General features: G+C 35.4%; 1 protein-coding gene across 1 annotated transcript; it reads left to right on the top strand.

The window, feature by feature from the left end:
• Positions 1–417: 417 nt before the first annotated feature.
• LOC149068844 (ankyrin repeat domain-containing protein 13C) lies at positions 418–23,650 on the top strand. The gene is made up of 13 exons (XM_089250414.1): positions 418–652; positions 3,608–3,649; positions 5,779–5,883; positions 7,362–7,493; positions 7,638–7,704; positions 8,975–9,119; positions 11,036–11,167; positions 11,878–11,945; positions 13,117–13,210; positions 13,443–13,589; positions 14,990–15,018; positions 20,454–20,554; positions 22,651–23,650. Exons 1-13 carry the CDS (start codon positions 538–540, stop codon positions 22,782–22,784), a joined length of 1,311 nt encoding a protein of 436 aa, XP_089106540.1. The 5' UTR covers positions 418–537; the 3' UTR covers positions 22,785–23,650.
• The last annotated feature ends 3,342 nt before the right edge of the window (positions 23,651–26,992 follow it).

The following is a 26,992-nucleotide window of genomic DNA, read 5'->3' as shown; positions in this document are numbered from 1 at the left end:
GGTTTGCAGTAACCCTTCATTCTACGCTTTTGGCGATTTCAATGGCAGGTTTTTGGCTACAATCCACGATGTCCCGTATTGTTTTCAAATAAACATGGTCAATCGCAGCAGCGAACACATTTTAGTCATTGATTTTTTAATGTTTTCGCAGGATGTATGGTAAATGCAACGACGTTTGAAGTTTTTGTTGACGTGTAGACGGTAGGTTGTTGCAAGGCAACCAGTCCTTTACATTGAAAACAAAATTTTGTTGTTTTTTTAATTTTCACCCTTTACAATTTTTGTATTGTAGTCACTAATATCACAGGCATGCGATGAAGTAACGCGCAGTTGTTTTTTAAATTATAGTAGTTAAATGTCTCAAAAAAGTAGTCATAATAATCATCAATGCATCGGAATTGGTGTTGATGACAATCCTACCACAGCCATGTAGTTGTCTCTTTTCCCCCCCCATGTATATAAGCCTATGTAATCCATTATTTGAAGAAAATCTCTTTGGAAAATTAATCAAAAAAATTGAGTAAAATATAGAAATCAATGATGTCCGATAATCGGAACAAATATGAACTCCATGAAAGTGTTTTCAAGAATGACTTGAGGCGTGTTGCTCTGTGCCTGAGGACCCATGATGTGGCTCAAAAAGATCTACATGGTATGAACGGATATGCATTATTCACTTGTGATGCCTGTAAAAGTGTTTATATTTGTCTTGGAAGTGTATTTATTTTGTGTAGTAAATTTTATTATTTGTATAAAACCGTTGAGATTTTTGTAAAATCTTTCAAATTTGACACGTTTAGTTCAACCTTAACATGATGTGTAAAACATGTGGTATTGTTATCAGTTGGAGGTTATATTCTGCAGCAAAGGTCGCAAAAGGTTTATTACCCAGAGTCCCTTTAAACTCAATAAATAATTACTCACTTTTCTTTCGTAACTGGCTTTAACCTTGAAATGTGAAGCTAAATGTTGAGAGTTTTAAACACTTTGAAATGAGGGAACAGCTTTAGTATAAAGCCCAACCTGGTAATTTTTGGTGACGTTTTTTTTTCCAAACACGTCAGATGGCACGATGAAAAGTCGCCAAGGTCATCGGAAGCCAAAAAAAAAATCACCACCATGGAAAACATAACAATAACTGAAAACAAACATCAAAACAACATAAGCTCTCAAATAACAGTCCTTCCTGTTGTACAGGATTTGCAAAATGTCCGTAAAAATAACTGAAATCAAAAACGGTTTGCAGGGTTACCATCGCTAGGTCACAGGAATTTTTTAAGAAGAAAAAAAACTCAAAAAACAGCCAATAGATGGCACTGGAGCAAGCGACTTCTGTGAAAATATATAAATGCGATGGTTATAAGAACACAACCGGAAACAATCCAAGCTCCTTATCCACAATCAGTTCACTGTTGTAAACCGTGTATGTGGACCCTACTGCACTCTGCCGTTACTGGATTTGTGACTTGCCTGCAATGTGCTATTCCTTTGGTGGTGATCATGAGGAATACGTACTGCTGTAATAAACGATTTAGAGGCATTCTGTTCATTATTTGTGTATCTTTTCTTTGACTTATGTATGTCAGTGCCACCTATCAGCTGCTTTTTAAAAAAATTTTTCTTGACTTGAAAAAATTCCTGTGATCCAGTGTTGCTAACCCTGAAAACCGTTTTTTGTTTTGATTATTTTTTCGGTTTTTATTCATTTTTAAAGTTTCTACAGACTTTTTGCCCACCCTGTATAAATAAATATTCTCGGTATAAAAAAAATAAAGCTCTACTCTCTTTTAAACAATAAACTGATCAGGGTATGCAAAAAAATAAATGTTAAAGGTACAACCTGATAGAATGATATCCAATTCACATACTCGCTGCATACATATACTGTATACCGTACACATGGAAGGGAAGTGGGAATGGAGGGAAAAAAAAGCACAATTTTTTCAAATAATTCAAATGGCTGCCAAAAAGCAAAAGCTATGCTGTGATGTCATTTGGAAGAAAATAGAGTTGAGAGTAGGCTCTTAGGAGACAGCAACTAGTGCCTCCTGGATAAAAAAGATCTAGAACAGATACGGCAACCCAGTGTCATTATGTCGGCCACGGTGACTTATTGTCAGAAAAAAACCGTCTCAAACTTGACTTGTGCTTTATACCAAAGCTGTTCTGAAAACGAGTTATTATAATATATACAAGATAATGGTGCTGAGTCTAAAAAGACCATAGGCTATGAAACTAATTGACCCTCAGTGCCTGCACATTTTTCAGTATAGGCCTACAACAGAGGTAAATTATACTGTATACCGCTGCTGGGCAACTTTTTTTTTATCACTGGATCCAATATGTTGCTATTCACGAGGGTTACTGACCATTGCCATTAGGCGTGGATCCAGCATGATGTGTCGGGAGGGACAAATTATGTAATTTAGTTGAATTGTCTCATGTTTTACGGGATATAAAAATTTTCCCCTACAATATTTGGCTTATGGGAGGAGTGATCATTCTTATCGTCTTCCTCTGGACCCAAGGCTGAGTAAATGCAGGCATCTTTGGCTGCAAATGGAGCAGAAGCAGACATCTTCAGATTCGAGTGGAGCAAAGGCAGACATCTTAAGCACAAAGAGTGGAGGCAGGTAATGTCAGCTACAAGTGAGCCGGGCAGATGATCCAGGTTGATGTGTCAGAGAAGCGACTTATTATGTAGGTGCATTGGATCATCCCATATTTTACAGGGCAGAAAATGTTCTCCCATTTTATTTGGTTCTTCAGAAGGGGGAGCGATCACCCTCATCCCTCTGGATCTGCCATCTAATAAGAGCTGTCTCATGACAAGCCAGAATTTTTACAAGCTGACATCTTGACAGAATCGATTAGCTGCCACTGGGTACCCTGGTGTTTCAAGGTCACTCTTTAGTTAAAAATTACATGTAAATAACCACTTTCGTCGCCACAGTGGTGATCAATTGAAGTTGTTTTTCTGTGGTTGGCACAAATGGGAGCCGGTCTTCTCGTTAGAAAGTCTCGCCGCAGAGAACAAAAAGCCTACAACCGAACAATTACTAAATCATTACACTTCAACCATAGGCAGAGAATTAATGGCAGCACTAAACAAACTTCACGTTAGGTTCACAACACATACATAGACATTCAGGCATATACCAATCCATTAGAAATTACATCGAGGAATGTGTACGAGGTGCATGAACCGAGGTTCAGTAGTATTACTAGTATTTAAAGAGTATATGAGTAGTGACGTCATGCACCTGATCCGAGAATACAAGCACTGAGCCAAAAGTTAATTTCAAAGGGATGAAACAGCCCTTACTATGAAGTCCTGGTTATCGGCAGGATGACAGAAACACCCAATAACATTAAAAACTGTGCCAGAGATGATGGTATGGTGTTGGTGACATATCGCTGTTTTGGTGTTGTCAAAAACGTGGCGACAAGAAGATATATGGTATGTATTAAGAATTGACAGTGTCAGAATCTAGATCAGTGTTTCCCAAACTTTTTCTCGTTATTGCTCTCCCCTCCCTTTATTCTGGAATTTTATTTTTCTCTCTGGTGTTTTAATCAAATCACTGTTTCTTCTCTCTCGCCGCAGGTAATACTCCTCTTCACATTGCTGTTATGAAAGGGCATAAAGGTAAGAAGAATCACAGTTCCATTGCATGTTGAAAATAATTTTTTTTATCCTTTAACAGTCATGGGTGCCAAGTTTTTTATTAGCCACCCCCCCCCCCCCCCATGCAGCCCAGAAAGGGTTTCATCAGGCCCACAAAAGGTGCCTTGATGGAAAGTATCAGTACACACAACACTATAAGTATACCTCTGGCTACAAAGGTTTTTTTTTAACATCTGGCTGATGGGGAAATATACAGGGTGCCCATAATTAAAAGACCCTTTTTTAAAGTAGCCTACAGGCGAAACAGTCATCAGAAAATTGTGAAATTTTGTGCAGGACTTTCACGAAGTGATGGGATTTTTTTCAGGGCAAACAAAAAAAATTAGTTGCACATGTCAACACCAGAGGGCATTTCATTAAGAAACGACACATTTAGCCAAAGGTTTACAATTTTTACCGCAACAAAACATGTTCCACACATGTGGAACATTTGACGGTATATCATTTCGTATTTCAATTTTAAGCGCTGTGAAAAAATTTTTTCGACTGCAAAAAAATGTGAAACCGGCAGAGATGCGTCAATCTGTAATGCAAAATGACATCTGTCTGTGAAAAGGAAGATGAGTGATTTTTTTGTAACATACAGTATATGTAATCCTTTATGCAATCCAATAATGGCCATCCTTTCCAGATCCCATGTGAAATCGCAAGATGGCATGTTCCGCAACTGACCGAAGTGTGCGGGAAAATATGTCACAATCTCATAAACTCTTATCGTCTTTGCGAGCAGCAAACATTTTATGAGCTACTGCGTGACATCACATAAATTTACACGTATAAATTTACGCCCTCTGGTGGTAACATGTGCAACTAACCTTTTTCCCACTGAAATTAATTCCTTACATTTCATGAAGTCCTCCACGCAAACTTTCACACTTTTCTGATGACTGGTTTCGCCTGTAGGCTATTTTAAAATAGGGTCTTTAAATTATTCCCCTCTTGTATATACAATACGCGAAAACTGAGAAAGGAGGACGCCCCTGCGCACACACGCATTAGTGGCGTCACTTATCCTAATTTTCATAATAGATGGCACTACTATTCCGGCTAATAAAACCGGACACCAATAATTTTCCCCAACTCTAAAACAGAACTGCTAAGGGCCGTATTCACAATTTTTGGATAAGAGATCAACATAGATTGGTTAAAAACCTGATTTAGCCAATCCGTGCCGATCTCTCATAAAAAATTGTGACTATAGTTTAAACCAGTGATTCCCAACGTGGGCGGTAACGCCCCCCTGGGGGCGATGGCATGTTCCAGGGGGGCGGTAGAAGCTACGGGTATAGCATAGGATTCTATGGGTGAGATTACGTTGGGGGGGGGGGGGCGCTGGGAGAAAAAAATTTCTGAAGAAGGGGGCGATGGGACAAAAAAGGTTGGGAAACTATGGTTTAAACCATAATTGTGACTATAGTATAAAAAGAAGCAGAAACAGAAAGAATTCTGGGAATTTTGGCAGCTATTGGTGAATACTTGGGGGGGACCACAATAACACTCATATCAATGAAGAGATATATGTTTCAAAGTTGCCAAAAATAGATTTTTTTCCCAGAAAATAGAAAAATAATTATGGAAACCTGAAAAAGATGACAAAAAGGGACAAATTTTCGGAAACATAGAGGCAAAATGCTACAATGCTAATGTAATGATTGATGGATAGATGTCTACTTGTTTTGTACCTCCTGTACGCATTTTTGCGAAAGTGGCTGCTACTACTTCTTTCGCATTCTATGATTTTCCCTGCTATTAAACCCTGCTGTGTGTGTTCTAGAAAATTTGGATGCCACTTAATTTATTTTTCGATTTCTAAGCCCTGCTATACTTTACTTTGGGTGGTATTCACCGTCATGGTTTAATCTATAGTAGTAATTTTTGGACAGGAGATCTCGACACGGATTGGTTAAATTCAGGTATTTAACCAATGCATGTTGATCTCCTATCGAAAAGTTGTGACTATAGTTTAAACCATACCTGTGAATACTACCCTTTGTATTTTAGTTCTGCAGTTTAGTTTTAACATGTCTCATTGAATTTTCAAACTTATGAAAGTTGCGGTTGATGGTTTTGAATAAATTTTACAATTTCAGAATGTGTTCAACTACTACTCGCTCATGGAGCACCTGTGAAAGTCAAAAACAGCCAGGGGTGGAGTCCTCTTGCAGAAGCTATCAGTTATGGAGACAGGCAAACAAGTTTGTTGAATTTCTTTTTTTTTCACAATTTTTACTCAAATGTTTATTTCTCTATGTGATTACATTTAGCAGTTGCCTATCTTAAAATGAACGTAGAATTTTTTGTTGCACTCATTGATTTCAAGATCTACATCCCCCCCCCCCCCGTATCAATGCATGAATCCCATCATTCCTGAATGTGGATAATTATTGTGATCTGAATATAACATTTTCCTCAATTTATTAAATAAAAGTGTCTGTTGTGTTGGATCGGTTAAATTTGGATTCAGTATTATGCTTATGCTATATAGAGATTCTCAATTATAAGAGGATCGATAATCTCAGATTATCCAGACAGAAAATGCTGGTAGTACACATTTATGAAGTTGTTGATTCATATACATGCATATGTTATGGCCAAAGTCTGATTATTAGAAATGACTAGTGTTTTTCTTACTTTGGCTGGCCATTTCGCGAAGTGGCTGGAGATCACTGGCCAAAATTTGATGTGCTGATGGAAGATGATCTAGTAGGCTTCACATTTATAGCTTCTGGTTTGTAGAATTTTCTGAAAAATTACTACGAACCGTCATGTTTTCCCAATCACAGGGATGGTCATAACTGCACTCTATGCAATCGCACTAATAAGAATGCAAGAAAAAGGCTGCAAGTGTAGAAATAAGAACCTGTTGTGCAATTCAAAACAACATATAAGTTTATCTTGTTACATCAAGTGATTAACATCAAGTGTTATAATAAATAAATTTAATATCATGCCTTTTTTCTTTCAACTTTGGTTGATTACTCCAAGCCATTTCACAAATTGGCTGATCGATTTATATGGAAATTAGCTTATATATGCAAAATGGCCAGCCATTTCACAAACTGGCCTTATTCTGGCTTTGGCAGTAGAATTTTCAAAATTGATTTTCTGTAAGTTTGTGTGCCGGTCTGTGTGTGTGTGAATTAAAAATGTATGATTTCAGACCCATATCTGCTAGATTTCATGTACAGACCAAACAAGGCCCACTAGAATGATAAGTTACTTTAAAAGTTTGGCAAATTAACCAAAATGGAGGTCAAAAACTTTACCGGGATCGATGGTTTGTAGGTATAACGATGACAATGACATTTGGAACATTCACTCTGGTTACAGTGGTTTCCAAAAAATGTGCTTCTGACATTTTTATCCCTTTACAATGGTTTGTCATTTCTTCAATGCTCCCAATGTATAGAGAAAATATAACCTGGGCAGCATCTGGCATTATTGCTGGCTCTCTTTTATATTAACTTGCATATTATTTCTTTCTTCAAAAGCTTCATAACGTACTTAGCATTCTGGAGACATCTCCATTTATATTTGTATGACAATGATTGTAATTTGTGCTTTTGAACCAATTTTTTAATCTGTTTTACAAATCTTGAGTTGAAATAGAAAATTTTAGAGAGCGTGAGTGTTTATTCTTTTCAGATAATTAACATATCTGATATTTTTTTAGTCTCGTCATTACTACGCAAGATGAAAGTACAGTCACGTGAAGCGATAGAACTTCGAAGACCAGACTTGATACTTGCTCTAAGTCAGATAGGAGACTTTTTCATGGAACTGAAATGGGATTTTCAGAGTTGGGGTAAAATAAATTTTTACTGTTGTTAGATTTTTTTTTTCATTAACATGCTATTCGAGAAAATCTCATTATTGCATAAAGATGATCATAGATATTTGTTTTTTCCTCTTTTCTCAGTTTTAATATTTTGCAACATCTCTTTTACAGTTCCTCTGGTGTCTAGAATATTGCCATCCGACATATGTAGGATTCATAAAAAGGGTTCAAGCATTAGGTAAGTAAATATACGGTACACACACACGCACGCGCACACACACACACACACACACACACACACACACACACACACACACACTGTGTTGTATCTTTATTGTTGTTTATACATATGTTCCCAATAAATTGCACATATTAACCATATGTTTATTTTTTTATTTATATTGTGTTTGATAGGTCAACATTTTGTCTCCCTCATGCCAGAAGCATGAATGTGCACTGTTCTTGGTTAAGAAAAGAACATGGGAAATGACATTTGAATGTTTACAGGCAAAACTTGGCAAAATAAGGTATCCAACCAGCTGATAAAAAAAAAAAAAACGAAAATTTGCACATTGATGCTTCTGGCTTGCAGGGAATGATAATAATATTCATACTTTGTTTCACAATGGCATGATCAGTATCTCAATTTGAATGTTTTAGTAAACCTATCATTTGTTTCAATTATACAGAATAAAGTGTTTATTTGTGAATATTGTTTAGTGCAGATTCATCTTTTTTTTTTTCCAAAGTGCTATGATTTCACACAAATCATGCATTATTTTCTCGTGAAAATTTTATTTGAAATAATTCAATTTTTACTCGCTCGGTTTTCATGAATATATCAAAAGTCATTTTAGTTTGGTGGTATCGACCCAAACAACCCATAAGTTTTGGGAGGTTTTAAAATTTAATGATGGTAACAGAGGTGGAAATGAGATCAAATATCTTCAATAAGATGATCACTTGAGCTTGATTTCTCGTAATTATGAATGAGTTAGCATCCATTATCTGAGGTAATGAGAGTGAAAACCATCACATGAACTCATGATGTGTATGGAACTGAAACAAGTTGTTACTGAAACAAGCTTTTCTAAGGAAATGAAATAATGTAAGAAATAAAACATGTCAAGTCTAACATTCAGTAAAGAGGTCTATTTAGTGGACTCATCCAAATGTTGATTACTTCAGAGCGCATAGACCTGTTCAACTTGTTCCCACTCCAGACAAGAGCTTTCATTTCCTTCCCAGTCTTTTGCTGGAGATTCTTAATGTGTACCATACCTCCGCCAACTGGGCCATTTTTTGCTCAACGTGGATGTCAAAGGTTATATAAGTATAATAACCATATATCACTTTATTTTCTATTTTAGCATTCTATAATTTATATCATAGCCCCCACAAATGTTATCTTTCAATCACATATTGGTCATCTATAAAATAAGAATTTGCTTTGAAAAATGCATGTAGTTTTCATGAAAATTTTACTCAAATTTCTACCCTGAAATTAGGTTGGACACCACATTAGTTGACTTCAGTGATATGAAGTGGGAAAGAGGCGATATCAGTTTCTTGTTCATTGGCGATGCTAAGCCATCACAATCATTGGTTGTTTTGGACAATAAGCTGAAAGTGTATCAAAGAATGAGATATGAGGTAAGGATCTTTCTGCTATGTTCTGTTTGTAAATTTTTCTTTTAATTTATATTGTTTCAAACAAAATTAACATTCATTTGAGAATTGGATTTTTTTTTCTTCATCCTGTTGAATAAAATTGACTAAATTTAAAATAGATTCATTTTCTGTTCTTATGAAGAAAAAAAAAATTGATTTAGAAAAATATAACTTGGTTATGAATTCCAAAAATAATATGGAATTGGACATATAGTAATAATCCTTTTGAAGTAAAAAAATAATTCTTTTTCATAATTTTCATTCTGAAAATCATGAATTATTTAATGATGAAAATGTGAAAAAATCATGAGAGCAGTAAAAAAATAATCTTCAATGCAGTTATATTGTCACAGTATTATGCATAGCAAATAATATTATTATCAATAGAGCCCGGATTATATACACTAAGAAACCAGGGCTGTCATTTCAACTTTTTCGGGGGGGGGGGGGCAAAGCACATTTACTCAATGTATGTATATATATATATATATACCATTTTCAGTGTATTTTCAGAAGCCGGGGGATAGTACTGTGAAATCAAAAAAATATGTGCAAAAAATGTTAAAAAATCCATCCAATTCATATGCAGTATGTGAAAAAAATGAAATGTTTTCAAATATATATATATATATACATATATGCATTTCAAAGTGTCAAAAAATTTTAAAAAAATTCATAAAAATTGTGAAAATATGCATAAAATTAAAAAATATGGCTTAAAAGTTCTCCAATATGCTCTATAGGGCATGTATACTGCCCTAGTATACTGAAAAATATACATGAAATAAAAAAAAATGCTGAAGGTTTCCTAAAAATGAAAAATATGCACAAAAGTTAAAAACATCCATATTAAAAGCACTGAAGCCTAATCTAAGAGAAAAGAAAAATATGCAATAAAACTAATAATTATCTGCAAAAAATGAACACATGCATTTAGAAGTGCAAAAATATGCCTAAAATGAACAATAAGAAAATATTTTGTTGAAGAAATTCGAAGAATAAAAAGTTAAACATAATCTTGAGCACACAGTAAAATGCCATTAATAGAAAAAAATACTAAAAATATGCACTTTCTAAAAGTTTGGTGATTTTATTCATTAACTATATAAAAAGTGCTAAAATATGCAATTGCATATGATCCGGGCTATAATTATATCAGTATAGTAATAAATGAATGAAATGAATTTTTAAATATATTTGAAATTTTTTTTATGGACATTTTTTTCAGCCACCTCATTAGGCAGTTTGCTTGATGGGGCCTTTGTGATAGTGTGAATTGGTGTACATATATAGATACCACACTTCTGTGTACTTTCTATGCCCATAGTCTATGATTTAAATAGAACTATTTTTATTCCATCTATGTCGCCTAGAAATAGTGTGATATGTAATAATAAAATATTTCACACTCACAATACAGTCAAACTTCACACCTGGGGACTGATTAAAAATGACTTCATAAATTGAGCGGCTCAACAACAAGAAATTTGTTTAAATAATTATGCTTTCAGAGACCTTTTTAAAAAGTGACATTATAGGCGAGGTGATGTTAAAACTAATAGCTATTATACCAACATTAGAACGAACAATTTTGCTGTCATTTCCATTTTCCATAATGAATGAATGTAAAGAAATAACTGTAAATAAGCACTGTGATAAGTATCAATCACTTAGCCATTGAAAAGTCTTCAACTTGTTGCTAGCAACAAATCTTCTAATTTGGTATTCAGTTCAGTCATGCAACTAGAATGATGCTGACCACTAACGTTAGGGAAACATTGAGAAGTAAATTAACTCATACAGATGACTGTCATTTGTCATTTGAGTTTTCTTTCAAGAAATATCGGCATTTAATATATATGTTTTAACTTAAGAAATTTTTTTAATACTTTTTTTAGGAGACAGAAACTGAACTGGAAGAAGAAGTAGATATTTTGATGAGTAGTGATATAGTCGCTGCTCAGATATCCACCAAGTCAATAACATTCAGCCGCGCTCAGTGTGGGTGGCTCTTCAAAGAAGATAGAACCGTGAGTAGAAATGGAATATTTTGTCTCAGCATCATGTCGAATTCAATTTTTATGTGAGAAACAGCTGTGATTGAATTTTTTTGAACACTTCTGCTTCACTTGAAATAATTTGTTATACTGAAAACTGCTTAACTGTACAAGCACCTCAAAAAATTCCTCTCTGGAATATCTAATGATTTGGTGCATGCTGGAACGTGTTGCATGTGTACACTGAGTGGACACTTTATTATGACCACCTGACAGTTTAAAGAAAATGAACCATGGTGATGACCAAAAATGATGACAAAGGTTGGCGATGTATCTGGGAGCCGTGACACACACTCGGAGAAGCACTGTCTTGTCTTGTATAGCATCAGATATGAGTCTTCTCTCATTCGCATAATGCGCTGCAGGCTTATTCTTGAAATAATCAAAGTATTACGACCAAATATATGATACAGAAATATAACTAAAATGTGTTGGTATAAATGAAGACAATAAAAATAAATGACATTTAGGCCACTTAAATTATAGTTGGAGGTATTTATGGCTAATAGTACAAATTATTTTTTCTAACGAAAAATTTTCTGCTCATTAAGAAACGAATTACAGTATGTGAAGTGTTATAAATGATGTGTGGGGGAAAAATGTGACTAGCAATATTGTATGTGCATGCACGTGTATGAAAAAAGATAAAATGAAAACTTTTTTTTTTAATTTTACCTCCTCAGGAGCTGATTGGTCCATTTTTAGCAGATGTATATATTATCAATGGGCTCACATTAGAATCAAGAAAAAGGTAAGTTTAGTATTGAAATTGGGTTGCTGCATTTTAGAAATATATGACATACATATTTGTTATGGACATCCTTTTCCTCATCCACCTCATTGAGTATTTTGCCTGTTGTGGCCTTGTATGTGTATCAGTTTTGATTGAATAATGTGACTTTTATTATTTAATTCAATGTTTATTAAAACACCAAAAAGCAAACTTCTACAAGGGCAGTTCGCGACAAAATTTTTACCTGTGTGAGATATTTTTTCAGCACTCCTGTCCAGTGTATGAGCTGTATTAGAACAATTCCACATCCCTTCCTGGAAAATCCACAGATTTGTGCATTTAGTTATAAAAGCTCTTACCCTGGGCCCCCAAAGCAGAATATGCCGAAATGTGTGACGTATGTCGCAGAACAATCAGTGCTACTGCAGAACAATCTGAAAGAATTTTAAGTGAAAGTGTAGAAAACACTATTATGGTGGTTTTTACTGCTCAGAACATTTCCATTCAGCAGAGGGCTCTTGCAGAACAATGCAAAACATTCTGCTTTGGGGCTCAAGCTTTTTATGCATTTCTGAAAATATGCAAGCCTCTTCACATTTCTAGAAATACACAAGCTTCTTACAGGTTCCTAGAAATACACAAGCCTTTTCACTTTGCCCTAGAAATTAAAGTCCCTGCGAGCCTTATATGAATTTCTAGAAGCTTTTTTCTTATGCATTTCTAAAAATATGCAAGCCCATGCAGAACATGCCAAAATGTGCGATGTACGTCGCAGAAGAATTAGTGCTACTGCAGAAAAATCTAGAAGAATTTTAAGGAAAGTGTAGAAAACACTATTATGGTAGTTTTTACTGCAGAACATTTTCATTCAGCAGAGGGCTCGTTGCAGAACAATGCAAAACATTCTGCTTTGGGGCCATGGGCTTATTGGATCCCACTTCTTAATGCACTGATATAACACATATTTTTAGGTCTGGTTGTCTATTTGTGTTTCTGGCTAGGATGCAATGCATAAAAATTGTTTTCTCTTTAGAGTATTTTAATACATTCACAGTTTTGAATTGACATAACATTTTTTAAAATTTTTTCTGAAATTATTAAAATTATTTTTTCCTTAACCTCGATTTGGTACCCCCCCCCCCCTTTCTATAGCAGCTTGTAGTGAAACTTATTTATTTTTACATTTCAGAAGAGAACATCTGACAGATGAGGATTTACACAAGAACAAAGCTATATTTGAAAGCTTCACCAAAGGTTGCAATTTGCTGCTAGAGAATGCAGAGGTAAATCATTCATGGAAGAAGAAAAGTTCTCCCTAACCTTATAAAGCTGTTTAAAAATGTAAACCACAAATGAAAACATTTAAACATAAGGTTCTATAAGGTTCGGAATTTTTGACTCAAAAATTTCTATTCTATTTGATGAAATAATTAATAAATGAATAAACTAAATTCTATCTCTTTTGTTTTCTTGAAAAGAATTCTACTTTTATTTCACTGTATTTTTCTCTTTTAGATCCAGAGGCGGCCATCTCTGCAACCACCGAAGTTACCAAACATATCTTGGGACGAATATGTTAACACAAAAGGTAAAAACATGCATCTGGGCAGACCAAGAGTCTGTAAGCTCGCAACAAAGGCTTTTAAGGCTACATTGGCTATGGTAAGTGTGAGACCCATCTTTGAGTGAGGTTTTTATATTTGTCTATGGAAAAGTTTTTCTTTTGCTACATTTAAAATATTTGCATGTATGAAATATTTTAGAACTAATGCTCAAATAAGGGGCCTGTCAAGCCAAAATTGGGTTCGTTTTCTAGAGCTTTTTATTTTAATTCTGAATCTGAGAAAAGGACCCTTCACAAAATATAAATAAATGAAACCATAAATTGAAAATTTCACTTTTTGTACAAAATTAACTAAATTGTTTTACTTTTCACAAAATCATTGAATAATTTTCACAAAAATATTTTCACAGAAACAAAACACTTTAACAAAAAGGTTGGACAGAACACTTATTTAATATACAATTAATAACCCACCATGTATTTGAAAATATAATAAAACACTGCTCTGCACCCTCTCCCGGTTTCTATTGACGCTATTTCTCTTAGGCACAGTGCCCACTGAAGTGATACGGCTGCTACATCGACTCGGATTGGTTAAAAAAATGAAACCGGTATTGATTTCACGTTTTTAACTAATGTGTGTCAATGTCGTGGTCATATTGCTTCAGTGTGCACCACACCTTAGAAAGATTAAATGTAAGATTTTTACTTTAGTAATGAAAAAACTCCATATATATATATATATATATAATCTCAATAATACAAATATAAATCTGTATTAATCAATGAACTAGTTTTGGTTGCTTTTTCCTTATTGTTTCTGCAAGGTAAATTTTCATCATTTTTTTATTTTTTTCAGTGCAGTCTTAATTTTTTTTAATTTTACCTACTGAAATAATGGTATTTACTATCAATCTAACTTTGCTGACCATCTCTCACTCAAAAATTTCAGAAATAATTTGCATCTATCTGTGACTTTCGTGGGGGTCCATAGGTTGAATTGTTTTGTTCCAAACAGAGTAATAACAGGAAGTAATCATACCCAAAAGTAGTGGGAGGAAAGGAATCTTCGACACACATCAGTCAACAAACACGAGAAATGACATAAAAATTTTCAAACTGATCAATACGAGCAATTTATGAAAATTAATTGTAATAACACAATATAAACTGCAGCGAAAGCAGGATTATGTCATCACTTGTTGAGTTAGAGAGGTTTTTTCCACATTGAATTGAGTATTATGCCAACTGTGGGCATAATAAATATCGTGCTATCAGGGTAGGTTAACCATGTGTCTATTTTCTTTCTTATTTTGATATAAATTCATCTTTTTCAAAAATTTTGTCTTTTTTTTACAAATTCTTGCTCTCCCCCCCCCCCTTCTTTCATTTACTTCATTCCTTTCTAAAAAAAATTGTGTCTCACTGGTTGAAAATCATTGTATTGCCCTTCAGTTATTTTATTTCAATAACTGATCACTTACATTTTTCTTTTCAGAGTGAAGATTTCCCTTTATCTGTTGAATCGTAAGTACACTTTTATTAGGCCGGGATTACACTATAAAAGTTTCGTAAAAGTGTTTTTATTAGTGTTTTTATTATTTTTTAGTGTTTATAAAACCTAAAAAATATAACCAATAAGCTTATCGATTACATTCGAGCAAATGTGACCGATCAGCTTATTGGTTGTATTTTTCAAGTTTTATAAAAGCACTTTTGCAAAAATTTTATAGTGTAATCCCGGCCTTACACCTATTTTAGCTTTTTTTTTAAATGGCTTCATAATAAATACTTTTAGTGTCTGATTCCTTCGGTCTAGGGGTCATTTAAGTATTACAGTAGGGGGGGGGGGCATTTGAATGATGCTTACATCATTAACCACCCTTTATAAAAATATAAAATGTTCTTAAAGCAATCTTACTCGGTGTACCAAAAACAAGAAAAACCTTCCCCTAGTTTGTGGGCACCTGAACTAACATTTTATGGAGCCACTTTAGTGATCTCTAAATGTTCCGGGTATCCTTCAAGTGATCTGGAAATGTGTCCAGGCCACTTAGGTGCTCTGGAACTGTGTCTCAGAGTGTTTTAGTAATCTGGGAATGCGCAGCAGGTAACTTGAGTGATGTTGAACTGCATTGGGGGGAGGTCGCTTAAGTGCTCAAAAACTGGGCCACATGTCTCTCAAGGGATCTCTCTCTAAATGTGCCACAGACCACTTTAGTGTTTTGGAACTGTATTGTGGGTTACTTAAGTGATCTGTGAATGTGTCACAGGACCTACTTGAGTGATGGGCATGGTAGCCCAGGTCGATAAGATACTCACCTAGAGTACCAAAGGATGTTTAGAGGTGTTGCGAGTTCGATACCCGGTTCATCCTTGTCAGAAAACTTTCCTGACATAGGGGTACAACAAAAATGGTGATATGACTGCAGAAAAAATCGCTACCACAGGGAGTCCCCCATCAAGGGGTTAGCGTACCAACCTCTGGATGAGTATAAAAAACAAGCCTACCATTCAGAATCGGCAATAAATTGTATGTCCGGTCTAATTAGCCCTCGTGTGCAGAAAATTACAGTGGTGTGACAAAAATGATCAAATACTTGAGTGATCTGAAAATGTGCAACAGGCCACTTAAATGCTCTGGAATTGTGCCACGGGTCACTTAAGTGATCTGTAAATGTGCTGCTTACTTAATTTTTACATAGTTAGGTTTGAGGTGGTGGACAACATCAGGTAACCCCGAAGGCTACATTTGGTTAACGGGCGATGGATTTAGCATATATGGCTTAGAGGGTGGGTCGCCATGAATTTCTTAAAAACAAATTATGAGTTCTTAGCATTCAAATTACATTGATATTAACAGAAATTCATTATAATCGCATATAAAAGTATTTTCTTCAGAAATTTTAATTTATTTTAAAACATTTTTTTTTTGCATCAAAAAATAAATTTTGATTGTCTAGAAGCAAAATTGTTAAAAATCTGCTGACATAATATTTGAATGTCCCCCTACTACTAATTTCTGTCTCCTTGTAGTATTTGGTGTGGAGAATCCAAAAGTTAAAATTAAATTTTAAACTATTTTTTATTTTCTTGACGAATTTTCATTTTGAATTTTATTGTTCAGATTTTGCATAATCAGATCCACTTATAACGAGACTCTGGATTTCCACTCTCATGATATGGAGAAAATTAGCTTTGATGGGAATGACTGTCAATCAAATGGTTCGACAAAAGGTTTATCACCCCATTAAGTTTATTGACAATGTGCAGGAATAGTAACTCTTCTTCTGGAAAATGAAGATAAGAAACTGTGCAATCACAATTGTAAAAAGTGGCTAGTTAAATTCTTGCTCAACATCCCATGCAGACTCACTCCATGTACTGGAGTGAAAGGATCAACAGCAGAATCTTTTCCCTTCCCTATGTGTTGTGGTAAAAATGGCCAAAAGCAGTTTCCACCGTAAAAGTTTTTAGTAGAAATCGTGACCCTAGAAAATGTTTAAAAAAATTTACATGTTAAATCTTGATACAGGGTATCCCACAAGGACTCCCTGATTTTAAAATTAAATAACTTAAAAGCGGTGATTGATAAAAGAATAAAACAAGTGGTATGTTTATTTTGAAAGCCGTAAAAATTTGATACAAACATTTCGAAATTAGTTGCAGATGTTGCCGACAGGTAGCGCTGCACACTAAAGTCACAGTACGGAGTCAGAGAAATAGGTTATAAACCGCAGGGCTCGGCATGGGTCACTTTTTTCACTAAAAGTCACTTTTTTAGAAACTATTCACTTTTATTACGTATTTTCAGGCCCAGGTCACTTTTTCCACTTTTTTTAGCAAAAAACCTCGGTCTCGCACGCTTTTTTGCTGTCAGTGTTTTTCTTTTCTTCAAGGAGGAACTTTACCAGTTCAAGGTCGCTAATTTTCTCCCTCCCTTCATTCATACGATCGTTAGCTCCCTTCCCGTAGAACCCCTATACATGAAGGCATCTTATCTTCCCGGGAGCATATCGTGTGACGTCAGCATAACTTGATTTCAAGGCGCTTGGAAAGAAAGCTCCTTGGTTAAAGAGTCATTTTATGGAAAAGCCAGTCGGAAAAAAATAGCGTAAAAGGCCTACTTACAACAAAGAATTCCCCCCCCCCTACTACCATTCTTTCTTATTCCCCCACGCATGCTCACTCGTTCTTTCATTTTCATCTTATTTTAAAATTGATCCTTTATTTTATTTGTTTTAAAAAGTTTGTCCTAAGGGCAGAATTCCTTTCTTGGAGCATCGAGCAAGTTACATTTGTTGTTTGTTCTATCGTTACTTTTGTTAATTTTTTTAAATATTTGAAATGACGATTTAAGAGAGCCTGTGCAGAAACTCATACGCAGCAGGAGAATACCAAAGCGCGCGTATTAAAGATGCGTACTATTAATACGTATTAAGCGTATTATTAATACTCTTTGGAGAATACTCTTGTAGGTGGCCAAGGTTAAAGAAGTTTGCAAGTATTTTGAATTTACTTACAATAAAAAAAATCATCCGACTGAAAATCGCGATCTATCTAGAAATAAAATTCGTACTATTTTTCTAACTGGATTTAAATCTCAGCAAGAAACCGTAGCCCCAGGTATGTTAGAAAGGAGAACTGTTTATGAAAAGATCACAAAATCCTGCAATTCAACGTTTAGTTTAACACAAGGGTTTCCAAATCAGATGAAAATTGGTCATCAGGCTGATAAAAACTCTGTTAACGTGCATGCGAGCCGTAAATAGAGACGGATTTAACGGTGGGCACACCGAGCGCGCCTTTGGCCCCTACTTGACACTTTTTTTCCTAATTTAAGGGGCCTAATAATTTTTTTTTATGCCCGGGGACATCAACAACTGACCTTTATTCGCTTCTGGCCGTAATTTAATTTAGAGCATCTTCCCGATACTGATTGTTGACTTAATATCGGTGTTGTGTAAAAAAGTCCCATTTTTAGACCTCAGAAGTTATTAAAACGTTTTTGTCTCGAGTCGCTGTTATGACCGCAATAGGAGAGAGCGGGGTCTGGTTCCACGGGTGTTGAATGAGGAAGGGTGCCGAGGTTACTCTTTTTCCGTTAAAAAAAATGGATACCGGCCCTGGGCGATAGTAAATTTTTGTTCGTACCTGCAGCCCGGGTTTCTACATACCGTGATCAGACCCAAAACCTGGGGGGGGGGGGGAGGGCAATGCCTCGAACAGCATTTTTCCAGAAAAAAAATATCGCATTATGGCCATGGTAAATCGGGTGCCCCGGGTGGGGGGGGGGGCGAATTCGCTGTTTTTGTTCGTTGGAAATTACGGGAGGAGTCGGAGCTAACGTGTTTTTCCACGTTAAAATAGGTAGCCCGGACAGCAGCATCCATAAACTCTGCTGTATCAACCGCATTGATAAACCCCTTATGTCGTTTATTCAATTTTTGTGTTCATTTTATCCTAATTTTCCGTATTTCCCAATATATTTCTATCGATTTTTGCATATTGCCGCATATTAGGTTGATTCATATTATAAATTATATATATTTTTTGTAATTTTATGTGCCCTTTGTCAGCCATCTTGAATTGATCGCCGCAAAACGGCGATGATTGGTGCCTTACAAGGTTGGTGGGAAATTTACCGGGGAAAGCCGCGGAGTCTTTTTCTGTTAAAAATTACGGGGGGAGGGACCAAAATTATACTGTTTCTGGGTAAAGGAGTAAATGTTTTTTTTGCAGGGGTGTATGTTGTGTGTAAAAAAAAGAAAAAAATATATTTACAAATTTTTCTCTCAAAAACCGAACAATTTCAAAACTGGTTTATTTTCTCCCTCATCCAAGGGCAATATTATTTTGGTGCCCCACCCTTCCTAGTCCAGCCATAGGTAGAGATAGACTTGAAGGTCTTAGGGGTGTAGCAGATGACAATTGATATACATCAGTAGGCTCTGCCATTGACGCTAGGGGGAGGGTGAATTGCCCTCCCCTCAACGTATAACAATTAAAATAATTTAGTTAATTTAATCATTAAAATAATTTATTCAATTTAATCATTAAAATAATTTATTCAATTTAATCATTAAAATAATTTATTCAATTTAGTAATTTAAAATAATATTGTTAAAAATTTAATTTTATAGTTTTTTTAAAAATCAGTATAGTAAATTTCTTAAAATTTGTTGGAACGTATTATACATACCTAGGTATGTAAATAAAATTTGTACTAGTTAAAAAAAGTTTGAGTACATTTTGTATCCTGTCATTCATAGCATAACATCAATGAAAAATCCACTAGAATGTAGATGGGACAAATTCGCTCATCAAATTTTGTGTTATTTCATTTTTTTTCCCCCTTTGAATGTGAAAACTTTTTCCCGTTTTTGAAGTTTTCCTGCTTAAATTGATTTTAAGATGGGTTGTGGAACATGGGGGGAAAGGCATTGCTACTGTTACTTAAAAAGGATGCAATGTTACTCTCTCACACATAGTTGTTGATAAATTTGATAAGTTATTCAAAACTTTTTTGGTTAGCAGAATGCGTTTGAGTTTGATTTATTTCACACTATTATGTAAAAAAAGTAATTTCGATGAGTTCCATTGAAATACAAAGTTTAGTAAAAACTAAATTCAATTTCAATTCATTCAATTTGGTAATAATCAAAATTCAATGTCCATTTGGTCTCTGTGTAAAATTATTTTGGTCACTATTTGATCACTTTTTTAAACATTTTGGTCACTATTTTCACTAGTTTTGAGGCCATGATCCGTGCTGATCCCTGTAAACTGTCCTTTGTAAGCAGCCGCTACAATCACATCACAATTGATTTAAAATGTTCCCTACAAGATAATTCTCCAAGTAATAAACTTGCTAAACTCTATTTACATGTTCTTTTTTCACAAAAAGAGACATTTCTCCTAAAATGATTATTAATTTTACATAATTTCATTTTTTTTCACAGTCTCTTGAATGTTTTAGAAGTCATCGCACCATTCAAGCATTTTAACAAGTTGAGAGATTTCGTACAAATGAAATTACCTGTTGGATTTCCTGTTAAAATCGGTCAGTATGTCTCCTTAAATTTTTTTTAGTTATGAGGTAATTTTCATTGCATGACTCTAAATCTAGATTCACTGCCATAGGCTCGAGCATCATTAGAAAATAGCTTGGAAGTTATTTGTGTTGTTAATTAATTTTGTGTGATCTTTTTACTTTCTCTCAACTTATATATAAGCAGATATAGGACTTATTTCATTAACCTTTTTAACGTTCAGGCTCTTTCAACAGAGGGGGGGGGATCATTGAGGGTGAGTATCATAAACAGGGGGGGGGGGGTGTCCACCACTGCCTTCTTGTCTATGCAAATAATACAATTTCTTCACTTTAAAGGGATGAGACATCGCCCTATTGCTTCCCTCCCTTTCACCATTTGGAATCTATGTGTTCTATGAAAAATTGATATATTTGATTTATCAGAGTGCATAGCAAAGTGGGGTTATGACATTTTACTCGATCCATAGGTACAGTCGGCTCCCTGTATTCGCAGTATCCATATTTGCGGTTTCCGTATTCACGGTTTTTCCCTTTATTGAAAAAATATTTTTGCCAACACACACAAAATATTATTCATGTGTTAAGTTTACAAAAGTTGAGTTGTGCATGTGTAGAATGACTGACTTTTGGATGACTTGATAATGTCATTACTGTCATCACTAGAGCCGTGGCAGCTCTTATGAGGGAAATAGTCTACTGGGTTTGAATTAACTTTTGGCCACAATGTGTGCTCCAACAAACCAGTCACGGCCCAGGCTCTGTCCCTCCAGGGATATAAGCCTTTTACCCTTGCGGGTTGGGTCGCGCTGGGGAGACAATGTGTGCTCCAGGACACAACCAATTCTACAGAGCCAACTAACCAAGAGATCATACAAGACATTGTCACGTTAGCAAAACAGGTGGGTGGAGAAGGGTTCATTAATATGGATGTAGAAGAAGTTGAACAGCTAATGAAAAGCAATTCAGAGGTATTGACCGTGGAAGAACTAATGACTGCTCCTGAAACTGAAGCGGTGCCAGATGAAGAAGATCAAGATAAAGAAGTGGAAAACAAGTTCACCATGAGTAACGTAGTGGAAGGGCTTTGCAAGTTCAAATCAGCAATAAATTATTTTCATGACATAGATCCCTCCATGTTACGTTCTTCACGTATAGAAAAATTGGTAGAGGAAGCTTTGTCAACATACTCCAACATACTTGAGGATATGAAGAAGAGAAGAAACAGCAAACAGAAATCACAATGTTCTTTCAGAAAACATTGCCAACAATCTCTCGCTGCATCCTTTTTTACATTCCCTTCTACCCTCTACATCATCCTGCTCTTCTCATGATGTTTAATAAACGAGATATATAAAAAATAAGCTATGATTTCAGTTATTCGCTGATTTCCCATATTTGCGACTACCCCCAGAACGTAACCCCTGTGAATATGGGGGGGGGGGGGTTGCGACTGTATATTTCCAATTAGAAGGTTTTCAAATAATGTGCAGTACTCATATGTTATGCCTCAGCCATTGTGTATGAATGGTTTCAGCCGGCCAGGGGAAAGTGGAACTGTCTAGTGTTGGAGCAAGCTGTTGCATGGTGAAGAGTTGTCCCCATCTTCCCCTCATGCACATCTGCCATTGGAAGAGTAGTAGTCGACTGAAGATGGTTTTTTGATTTTAAAGGGTGAATGCGAGTTTGTTTCTATTTTTTTTTTTTAAAAAGTCATAGCGAGCAGATGACTTGTTATGATGTTTTCGCAGCTAAAACAACCAGGATTTTTATTTCCAATTGTCATTGCTTGAAATGTAGACAAAATATTTCATTTTGTGAGCGCAAAAAAGCTATTTTGCCAAATAATAAATTTTAATTTGCCAACAGAGATTAAAGTGACAATACTATTTAAGGAGAGTTAATACACACTCGGGATAGAACGTTACTTCTGGAACATCTGTAGAAATACTAGCCAGCGAATTTGCATGTTAAAGACAGTTACTTTTTGATGCAAAATTTGATGATTGAAGTCTAGAATCTGGTATGAATTGTATTTTGCCGAGATTTAGAAGAAAAGTTGAACAAGTGTAATTTTGATGTTTTTTCTTTCTTGTTGTTCATTTCAGATATCCCTATACTTCCTACAGTGACTGCACGTATCACATTCCAAGATTTTCAGTTCCGCTCTAATATTCCTGACACTTATTTTGAAATTCCATCTGATTACCAAGAGGACCCTTCTAGATTCCCTGATTTATGATTTTCATCTAATGTGACAGTCCTTATCTTCATGCAAGATAAACTACTTATGATCATGTGTGTAGCTATGTTCACCAGTGAACTCCAAACTATCCTGTGGAAAAAAAAGCTATCTCTCTTTCTTTCTACGGCACACAAGCTCATAAACTAATTGATGATTTATTTTTTTCCCATTTATAGTGAAATGCTTGTGCTATTACAGATTTAATGAAGGAAATTATTATGAAAAATTCAACGAAAGAGCTCATTTAATGAAATTCAATTTTGATAACCCTTTTTCAGACCCAGGTTGCATAAACATCAGGATTGTTTTTTTCCGCGCTGTAGATTTTTTTCTTTATACCTTGTTGAATAAGGTTACCAGATGTCTCTCTCTCTATTCATTTTTTAATGTCATTTTCAGTATCATCACACATTTTTGAAATTTCTTCCTTTTTGTCCTCATTTCCATTGTCCCAGGATTTTTTTTGAAAAAACAAACGTGTTCGCCAATTTGTATTTGTTTGATTTTTAACTCGTATTTACATGTTTTGACTGATCTGCAACTAAATTTGCAGAAAATGAGAACCAAACTTTCCTCCAAGCAAGATAGGTGCTATTTTAGCCATGGCATCAAGGGTTATAACATATAGCTCTGTGCAGAGAAATCAGTCTGGAAATCTGGAAACAGCTCTAGAAGAAGAATATGATATATCATATTTTGAGAATGACATTTTTCACTTAACAACAGCTAATGTTGTGCATTGGGAGGAGGTTTCTCTTGGCTGTCCCAAGACCATCACGAACCCCCTTGAGCAAAGTAATATTCTAGGGCCCCTTTAACCTGGCTGGAAATACCAACCTAACAATTTACAAATCATATCACCAAATCTTATTATCATGGAGTCCCTCTTTGTACTCGAGTCTCCTGGGTCGTGTCAAGGTGATCCATGCGTTAAGACCAACCTTGGCTTAGCTCTTATTTCTTCTGTTTAGAAATGAAAAAAATTGGTGAAACAACACTCATTCCAATACAAGATTCCTTAATAAAAATAATTTTCTCAATTAAAATAAAAGCTCTTTCCTTGAAAAAACAATACTTTATCCATATTTAAAAGCGACCCTGCAGTGATTAACAAACAACTGTTGTTTTTGTTTGTATAGTGGCTCCATCTGTTGTTAACATATGAATGCAGCATTGCCAAGGATGTGCATGCATGCATCTTCATTTCTGAGTTTTAGAATCTGGTAACCCTGTTGAAGTCAAGGTTGAACTCTCTTAAGGTTGAAAAAAAACATCTACTGCGGAAAAAAGCAACCTGCATGTTTGTGCGTACATGATCTAAAAGGGTTACAATGTTGCATATTCCATGATTCTTCCAGGTTGTTTTGTGATGGTTGAAAGGTTATGGTAAAACCAGAGATTTTGTCTGCAACTGTTGGATGACATATTGATCAAAATTCATAGTCGATGAGGATAGATCATTCGAAACTCTGCAGTTAAAATGTTCCAACTTGTCCGATTTTTTTCCCATATTTCATGCAGATCATGGGGCTTGAATGAATGAATCATTCAGATCGTGGGGCTAGATTTCATTTAATTGAAGACACGGGTGCATAACCTCACCAGTCTGTGGTCCAAATATGCAATCTCGTAGCTGCTCGCGGGCCAGTAACTCATGGTACAGTGAAATATCTCTCAATGGTAACCTCTGAACAGTGACCACATTCTCGTGGAACAGAATGCATCCCATTGGATTAACATTAATGTTAACCTCTGAACGAGATTTTCGGACATGAAAATAAAAGCAAAATGATGCATATCATATGAAAAATTGTCCTCAGTAATTATTCTGCAGGGAGTTTTCCACCTCTTGAATGTAAAAATGAATATGAGGTCTTTCTTCAGTAGTTTCCAAAATGTGCTCCATCCTCAGGGTTTTACAAGTACAGTCCATGCTGCTTAATGTGATCACATCGGGACTCAAGGTTTCTGATAACAATAACCAAATGACAACTATAACCAAAAGAAGTCCAGTTCGCAAGTATCGTGACCATACATCTCTGTTTGGTTGAACGAGACATATGATAAATAGATATTGAAAAAACAGGACAGCTGTTTTTCTTTCACATATGAAAAATGTTTCAATCTAACCATTTTTTAAAATTCTATTCTGAAAAAATTGAACCCCCCCCCCCCCCCCCACCAATGAGCTAAAATTTGGCATTTTTGTTATTCAGCCATATTAGAATGGAATTATCTAATGCAGGGGTATCTTAACCTTTTTTTGGCCATGACTCAAAATGAACAACAAGATAAGCTTCGCGACCTATGGGACTGTTTTGAAATTAGTAAAACCAGTGACACAATAAGTGCATTTATAACGGGACTGCATTTATAACTAAGTGAATTTGTACGATTTGTCTAAGAAGCCCCTGTGAATCAGGTTTGGGTTGTGACCCCATAGCTGAAGAATTCCTGACTGAGAATGGATGTATAGGGCCCATCTCGGAAGCTCCTGTGATCAAAATTTGGATCACGACCAATGGGTTAAGAACCCCTAGTCTAATGTGTATCACACATCATGATATTTTTTTGAATGCACACAATACATTTCATAGATCTCTTGAAAAATTCTCTCAGGAAAATTTGAATCTGGTCAACTGAAAAAAACTGATCAAGAACTGAAGAGAAAAAAACGGTTTTTTTGTTTGTTTTTTTCTGTCATGCATTTGTCTCCACTATATGTACAGAAACGTTTGTCTACAAGGGAGGCGAAAATGATAACACCTTTCTAGCCGCCTACATAGTCTTGCAGCCTGATAATGATAACTTACAGGAAAAAATTACATTTGGTCAACCCTTAGCTTCAGAATGCGGAAAAAAAACTTTGGTGCAAAAGTGATAACAATACCCAAGTAATATTACGTGTGATTCTAATAAGCTGCGTCGACTGTATTTGCTAACAGATGGGCAAGATTTTTTTAGCAAACAGTGGAAACTGTTTGCTAATACTCATCAAGATTTCCCGTTTAAAGTGTTTTTCTGCTTACAATGTTTTTCATGACTTTTTTTTTTGAAAAATGGTATAAGCAGAATCTACTGTATTTGAATCATTTTGTTCTTGAATGAGAGATGAAAATTCTCACGTCTCAATGTTTATTTTTTAATTTGAGCATCATCCACTTTTGACGTATATTTGCATCTGTCCGTAGCGTATTTCATTTGCGATCAGTGTTGATATTCATCACAGTTGCAGATGAATTGTCTAGTTATATGCTAAATCCTTGATCAGGGCTTGACAAATCGGGGGAGGGGGCTAATTAGGCACTAGCTAGATTTCCCAAGAGCCAAACATTTTTTGTAAGGCTTTTTTCAAGACTTGATGACTTATTTACATACACTGAAACCTTGCTAATCTGAAGACCCGCTTAATCCAAACAGCTCTTTAAGAAGGAAAAAAAAAATGCTGATTTGCTTGAGAAAGTTGTAACACATTACATTTAACATATCAATACATAATCATACCTCATAATGATGAATTACACGATTGCCTTGAAAAAACTTCAATTTTCATTTGAAGAAGCTACATATATCTAGTGGACAATACAGTTCGTAGTCATCTTCTCATAAACATGATGTCTGCAGTTGTTGCATTATCATGCTGCTCTACATATTAAAGGGTAGTTTCAAAAGCTACTAAAGCTTCTGAATGACTCTGGTGGTGGAGTGTCATAATCGGTTGTTCTCAAACTTTGCCATCCGTAGCTCCATTGCTATGACAATGGTTTATCTGTGACATCCCAGAGAATTGTCTAAGAAACAACCACTCCAAAGCACTAAATAGGCATCATCAATGTTTGCAGCTCACTTTGATGCCCTTGAGAAGGATTGGCGCCACCTCTAATAGAAACAGCGCACACTTTGAGAAACACTGATCTAACCCATTGCTAGATGAGGATACATTGCCAGTTGAAACTTCAGAGACAATTTCTTCATTTGTGAAAATTTGATGGCTATTAAAGTCTGACCATGTAAAGCAAGTCTTGGCCATAATTTTTCCCAGGTTTTCTTTAGCAAGGTTTGCGTCCCGTTTACATATGTTTCTGCACGCCAGTAAATGACATTTTTCACAAAATTTTTTTTTCTTTTGAAGAATGGAAAGGGACCTATTCTCGAATTTGTCGAGCAATGCCCCATCTGTTTAACAACCGAGAAGATTATGCAGT

The sequence above is a fragment of the Pholcus phalangioides genome, unplaced genomic scaffold (assembly GCF_987345545.1).
Source record: "Pholcus phalangioides strain wild (caught in Gottingen) unplaced genomic scaffold, Ppha-v1.0 ptg000024l_1, whole genome shotgun sequence".
NCBI classification, from domain to species: domain Eukaryota; kingdom Metazoa; phylum Arthropoda; class Arachnida; order Araneae; family Pholcidae; genus Pholcus; species Pholcus phalangioides.
Note: the sequence above shows the minus strand (reverse complement) of the source record. Positions and strands in the feature narration are given on the sequence as shown.

Coding starts and splice junctions, on each gene's coding strand:
- LOC149068844 (XM_089250414.1), top strand. CDS start 538: ATGATGTCCGATAATCGGAACAAATATGAACTCCATGAAAGTGTTTTC. Junction 653..3,607: donor GGCTCAAAAAGATCTACATG/GTATGAACGGAT, acceptor CTCTCGCCGCAG/GTAATACTCCTCTTCACATT. Junction 3,650..5,778: donor TGTTATGAAAGGGCATAAAG/GTAAGAAGAATC, acceptor TTACAATTTCAG/AATGTGTTCAACTACTACTC.